Source organism: Octopus bimaculoides, chromosome 3 (genome assembly GCF_046866305.1).
Source record: "Octopus bimaculoides isolate indiv1 chromosome 3, ASM4686630v1, whole genome shotgun sequence".
NCBI lineage: Eukaryota > Metazoa > Mollusca > Cephalopoda > Octopoda > Octopodidae > Octopus > Octopus bimaculoides.
The window spans coordinates 42348700-42356199 of NC_142930.1; the positions used below are offsets into that span (position 1 = coordinate 42348700).

At 33.5% G+C, this 7500-nt stretch overlaps 1 protein-coding gene across 1 annotated transcript in view; it reads right to left on the reverse strand.

Moving 5' to 3' along the window:
• Positions 1-7500, reverse strand: part of LOC106878500 (putative tyrosinase-like protein tyr-1) — a 24699-nt gene that overhangs the window by 3889 nt on the left and 13310 nt on the right. Inside the window, exon 2 of the mRNA XM_014927727.3 lies at positions 2115-2227. Coding sequence (XP_014783213.2) covers positions 2115-2227 — 113 coding nt within the window. The remainder of the gene's footprint in view (positions 1-2114; positions 2228-7500) is intronic.

A 7500-nucleotide genomic window follows, 5' to 3' on the forward strand; every position in this document is an offset into this window, starting at 1 on the left:
TGTAAAATATGATCTCAATACATGTAAAAGTTTGAGAATGCTACAAATATATAAATGTATGTGATGTATTTCACCTTCTATACTTTGAACTAATGTGAATATTTCTCTGAGGTAATTTATGTTGTTTCATCAAACAAATGCTGGAATAGTGAGAAAACATTAAATGGGCTTTTGTTGTCATTTTGTTTTACTCTCCACTAGCGTTGCTCGACCATTATATTAACTAGTCAGTGATGAGACTTCTTAGACACGTTATCTAAGATGGCTTGTAAATGTGGCATGGTGGGATTTCACACAGCTTCGGCTGCCGTTTCTTGACAGGTACAGGAGTGAATATCCACTTTCACTTCTAGCAAGCGATGATACTATAACAAGCAGGCCCGGTCTTAGTTAAGTATATTTACGATCGCTAGAGATCCTGCATAGGAAATGAAAACTATTAAAGCTATTCAAATGCCGGAATAGTTCTTAAGGCAATGTCTTAAAAAAGAATCTCCCATAATTTAAGAAACGATAAAAAGAAAATAGAAACAAATATATTTCAGAAAAAAGTATGAAAATGTTGGAAAAGTTTGACAACGAAAGGAAAAAGGAAAGAAATGAATAACCAGAGAGATTTTGACAGGGGAAACAAGAATGAGAACAGAATGACAATGAAATGGAAAACAAATAAGTGACATAATTTATGTTGCATGAACAAAAAAAAGTCTATGAAAAGATACAATTTCTATTTAAATATACACTATCATGGCACTGGATAAATCAAGTGTTGATATGTTACCTTACAATTTTTCGTAAAAAATATGGTATTGTTTTAAAAGTATGGTCTTGGATACTGTGCTGCATAGAACAGTTAACAAAACATTACTTTTACTTCCCAGGGTCTGGTCATTTAGCGTTAGAAATACGAAATACGTGATTTTTGTACAAGGTTAACCATTTCTTCACATGGGAACAGAAAGATAACATAACAGTAAAGCAAAATCGAATGACAAATTATAATTACCCATTAAATTTTTAACCAGATTATTGATGTATTTCTACTGCAACACAGCAACCATAATCAAATATGTAATATGAAGACGGTATATAATTTATGCAAACAGCAATGCCAATAGATATCATGTGCATCAATACTTGTTGTTTGCATTTCTACCCAGACAACTCTACTGAAATCTCCACAATTGCAGGAAGCAATGCTTGTGGAATGAAGATTATTGTTTAAGATTCTCTGACAGGGCACTCTCTGAAACTGATCCGTATAATTACCGGAAATTTTCAAGATTGTGAATCAGAACGGGTAGAAGAATATTGGCTGATTCTTTATTAAATCGACGTATTTATTAATCATTTCATTATTTTTGTACCAGTTAAGTGGATCGTGAAAGCGCATCCATCATTTATTACTACTACTGTTTAACTCGGGGACAGTATTGAAAGAATAGTTGGATAATGCAAGGCTGCCTATGCTCGACTGTCTAAATAAGCTGTATATTTCGTAAAATAGTGTGGTGTGATATAATGGAAACTCACTTCTATACGTAGCAGGTCAGAAAACAACTCGTAGTTTCGTTTATACAATTTAAGTTATACGAGTAATGCCAATTATTTCTTACTGTAAATAGTTTGAAATGGATATTCTAAAGTGTGTTTTAATTGTGAAAGTAAAGTTCAATCTCCTCAAAAATATAAGAGACAATTTAATGAAAAGTTCTACTTTCCTCAGACGATTTCAGCTACTTCGATTTCATTCGTTTCATTTATAGTTTCTATTAATACCCAGTGTCTGTCTATACATAATTTGTATCAAATATGCGCAATGAAAATATAACTTCTAAATATTAAGAGCGAATTTTCTTTTACAATGTTGATTATCGCTATTTCCAATGAACCCCATTTTCTTCTCCAGACGTTTAAGTTTGATCCAACATAATCATAAGGCACGTTTTAAAAGCTAAATTGACTTTCATTGTAAAACTGTTCAGGCAACATTTCCATCTATGAAAAACAACGTGTACAATATTTCGTACAATGTTTCACTTCATATAATTCAATAAAGTGTCTGTTCACATCGGGAATCAGAGATACAAAACTGAAAATGAAAGGGGACTTACATAAAAATATATAACCTATGCCATATAATAAACGGCGGCCCACCATGTGCCACTTGAGCATGTTCGTCTCTGTGAAGGAGGACCAATGCCATGAATTTATTTGGAGGTACGCTCTGAAAGAACAATTATTGTGGATTTCAGTCATCTATTTTACCGAATTCTTTCTATAAGTGGTGAAAGTAGCGGAAAAGTTAAACAGTTCAATATATTTTAATGACATCTTTCTATCTTCGACTGTATGATGATAAGTAATTAATATATAATAGAAAATACATGTTTCGCTATAGAGTTAATTTGAAAATTTCCCAGAGAAAATGTAAAGCAAATGTAATTTGATTGGCTCCAATACATTTGGAGAGTAGCTGAATAGATAAGATAGAGTATTCAAATGTTACAAAACCCCTCCAAACAACTCACAGTCTAATTTGTTTTGTTTTTTTTTCTTATTTTCAGATTTACCATTTTATTTTGTAATGCAGTCAACGTAACCACACCTTCATTATTACCTTAAATATCTTCTCTTTACTAACGACATCTTAAATATTTTCACACTAATTTGAATTAGATTATTCCCGTACGAAATGATGTTTAAAACACTATTATTTCTAAATGAACACAATGTTTTCATTCCATGTCTGTTATTGCTAAAGATAATAGCTAGTTATTGCTAAAGAAAACAGTAGCGATATTTCTAGATATAATCTATCAAATACATATTGCAAGAAAAGTAAAAGAAATACGAATTCCGTATTGATTAAATTTGTGTGGATATTTTAAATCAATGTAAAATGAGATGGCTGAGAAATTCGTTTCTTGGGATGTAAAATATTATATAAAAATTTCATTAAAAATATTTGGGAAGAACCATGATATCAGCTAACATGATTTCCTTTCATATTTATAGATTTTACAGGAGGGATATTGATAATCTCCTTGCAGGCCTTCCGACACCGGTGGGCTCAACATCGCTAATGGTCCTTTCAAATTATTACTGGCCTATGCATGCAGGAAGGACTCAAGCAAATCGGAGTTTCCAAAAGAAATGTGTGATAAAGAAAAAGTACCAGAGAAAACGATGAGCACAGAGCCAATGTAACTGGGAGGACGAAGAGTGGTGAAGAAGAAAGCAATAGTAAAATAATGTCAAGGATGAATGTGGTCTAGCTAATAGAATACAAAACAGGATGCGGTTTGAGATGATTCTGAGCTGACAACAGATTGTCGTGTATGGTGTTCATGTTAAATGTAAATTGGAAGGAAGACAGATAATTCTCGCAAGAAATGACTTGTAAATATATATTTCAAAATAGAAAACTGTATCATTTGAACAAACAAACGCAACAGGAGAATTTGAAATTTATCACACGTATTCAATGCAGGACAGGAAAGTCTCTGTTACCACAAGAATTTGCTTATTCTACAGGCTTTAAGTGAAACATATTATAGTACAATGTCGCTAAACTCAGCACTTTCGCATATCTCTTTACTTATTGGTTGCCTGAAGATATAGATGATGTTTATTTTATGAACATTGAAATATTTTTCCATCAATTGAAAATATACCCTGCACTTTAAAAATGTATGTCTGACCAACTAATACACACACACACACACACACATATATATATATATATATATATATATATATATATATATATATATATATATATATGCCTATATATATATATATGTATATGTATATATTATTATTATTATTATTATTATTATTATTATTATTATTATTATTATTATTATTATTATTAAGTGAGAGAGCAGTGCATGCTATAAATGTGAAACTGGGTAAAATATACGAAACCCAGTATACCTATCATGACTACCCGTCTGATAAGGGTACACCAGGCGCATGCATCACAACCATATGTGCGCGACACAATGATCTCTTATCAAGATAAATAGCGCATGATATTGCAGGTGAAGCCCAGTTAGAATTATCTTCAGGTCGTGTCGCTCCTCACTCTCAAGAAACCCCTGAATAACGGTTGTTTAATGATGTTGAAGGAAACACCCATGTTTGCAAAGGTGAATTATCCAACCCCACAGAATTCATTTCAACATATGGCTATGATGCTCCACCACTACTTCTGCTCATGAACAGAGATGCACATATCGTCAGCCACCGAAGGACATGCTCATCTGGTTAAGGTCAAGTAATTGACAAACAAATGTGTGGTATTGAGCAGAATATTTGCTGTAGACCATCTTTTATACCATGACATAACAATGTATATGATAACACTTCCAATCAGTTAAGATCAGAAGCCACGAGAGCCTCTGCCTGGTACTCATCAGGGCATTTATTATTGTTATTATTATTATCATCATCATCATCATCATTATCATTATCATTTCACATACACGCAACACATTAAACTGTTTTGGACAGAAAATTTCCTATCATCGGGCCAAAACAAGCCCCTTCAAATACCAAGAACATTCCTAAGTATCCTTGCTGACTCTAATAATACTGTTCTGTTGAGCTGCTCTAAACTAAATTTTATACCTTTTTTTCCTCTCTATCTCTTCCAGTCGTTAGGAATAGATCCTAATGAATCTATAATTGCAGGTATTCATTTTACCCTCATTTTGTATAGCCTGTGTAACTCAATGATTAAGTGGTAGTACCTTGCCATCTATATACCTCTAATATTGACTTTCACATCATTTGAAACTGTAGAATCAATCATCTGGCCCTGATACTTTTTATTCTCTTTGTTTACTACTACAACACTACCACCACTACTACTACTACTACTACTACTACTACTACTACTACTACTACTACTACTACTACTACTAATACCACTAAATCAGACCTTCTACTTTCTGTTTCTCGTCATCATTATTATTGTTTGTTTACTTCTCACAGCTCTCGCGGTCTTACTTTCTCTGGTAGATTCTGTGAGAGGGAACAGCAATTTCTTGTCAGATGTCTCAAAGAGTCTCTTTCCGAAGACTGTTACTTTTGGTACTTGGATGCTAACTTGTCGGCAAAAACACTAAACACGCAAACACAATTCTCAAAATCCTAGTTGTCCCCAGTAGTGCAGTTTTGTGGGCCTGTTCTGTCCTACAGACGTAGTCTGCGAGGTATGTTGATTTGCATGCAGATGACTTGTAGATTTCACATACTGCTAGAGAAACGTTTACCCTACAGAGAATCACTACTAAATTAGCTTTCATCCTAAGCGATGGATTCGTCCTAACTTTGAACACAATGCTTGAGATTAGTACCGAATGTTTCAGTATGGTATCCACTCACAGTGTGTATCATCTAATTTTTGTCTAAAAAGAATATCTTTCGCTAGACCAAACAAGACAAGGTCATAAGATATAGGTTGTAAACTCTCTTAATTTGGCGATTGCCTCATTTGTATTCAGATGTAGAGTTTGATAGCGATTTTTAATGAAAATGTTGACAGTTCAGTCTTCTTTTCCAAAAAATGTCCATAATATGACCGAATGTCTCAATATACTGCTCGTGCAGTACACTATGGTTTAGAAAATGAAGGGGAATGATGACCTTGTCTTTCCATGATTTACTGTGACCATGACTTTCTATGTCAATCGCTGGCGCGTGCTCAGCGTTTCTGTGCCGATAATAAAAACACAGATTTCACCATCTATGATCAGATCCTAAAAAGATATATCCTCTCATGCTTGAAACTTTTCCAGGGCAACAAACGTGAGCAGACCTCTAGACTTGTATCCTTTGGATCGGGTGTCACCTGGTAAGCTAAACACGTTGAACTCTCTTTCTTATGTACATAGTTCTCATCATCAGTCATGGATTTTGAGCACAGCTCAATTATACAGCAAGCTAAGAGATCCTAAGTGTCAAACTCTGCTTACTAATTTTACCACTCGCAGGTGACATTACTGTGTGGCATCATTCCGAAGTTGGTTTGTCTTTATCTAAATTTCTCCATACATCTGTGTAATGGTGTTATTTCTGTAAACAAAATGTCGTCTCCAGCGAATGTGGCGAAGCACACAGTAATAGCAGGTTGCTTCTACTTAAAAACCCGTATTAGCCTAACTCAGCAGAACAAGTATAATTACTACAGAGCAAGAGTTACCTATGAGCGTGTCCAAAGAATAGGCATATTGCAATTAAATAAAAGTGAAATGGCGAGAAGTGATATCAAGAAATAATATTTTGAAAAGTCACCTCACCTGTAGAGACACAATCTACACCAACGATGCACAACAATTGATTGCACAGCATCTTCCCTATGAGCTACAAGCATATCCGTGTGTCTATGTAAGTGTTCGTGTGTCTTCATAATGATGTTATTGCAGTTATGATGCTGACTTCATAACGAACCTTTTAGGTCTGTTCTTTACATATCTATTTTAATTTGTTATTTTTTAAAGTGTAATTAAATCTCCATTTATCCCTTTACGTTTTAATGTTTGGGCTTCAGTTTTCGGTTAGTTTGCAGTAATATTTACGCTGTTACATATGCAAAGTGTAGGTTATTGGCGTAATGAAGGTTAGTAGATTGTGTTTGCGTAGTTTTAATTGAATATGGATTAATTAATAATTTTTTAATGCATTTTTACATATATTTAATTTTTTGTTGGCAGTTATTATTACATAGGATTAAAATTTCTGACTAGTTATTCTCGTTTCATTTTAAATTGTCTTTCCATATTCAATTTTTCTTTGCATGTTCAAAATTCCATTTCTTTTAAGTCAGTCAGCATAAAGAATTGGTGTGTACCAGGAAAGACATATACGTTAATTTCATAACATTTCTTGTTTAAAAATATAGACATTTTGTAATGTGTCATCGATAATTGTTTCAATCTCAGATATAATCATGTCCCTTCCCTTTATGTCTTGAATTACTCAGGCAGATTAGATTGCATGTGCTGCTATTGAAGCCACAGTGTTCCGTGATGGAGTAACTGATAAAGAGGTGCTTGTGCTTGTTAATCAGAATTGTTATATTGTGAAATTTACGACGTAAATTATACATATATGTTTTCTACTTTTTATCTATATTTTGAGTTATTCAATGTATAGATGCGTTCTGCATTCAGAATCCTTGTTGTTGAGCTACATTCCAGTGTCTGCTCTCAGACAAGAGTTAATTTAACTACTTCGACAATCTCATATTTTTATACTAACTTTAAAACTCTATTTTATTTAATTGCGTCTAGATCGATATTTTAGCATGTTATTAGCACCAGTTCGTCAGAAATTTAGTAGCATTGTTGCATATAACTAGTAATTAGTTATATTTTAGGTTATGGTGCAGTTGTTGCAGACACACATACCCATATGTGTTTGTGGTTTTGTGTATATAGAAGCGCATACACACGCATACACACAGACCAGACACCCAAACTATCGCTCTAT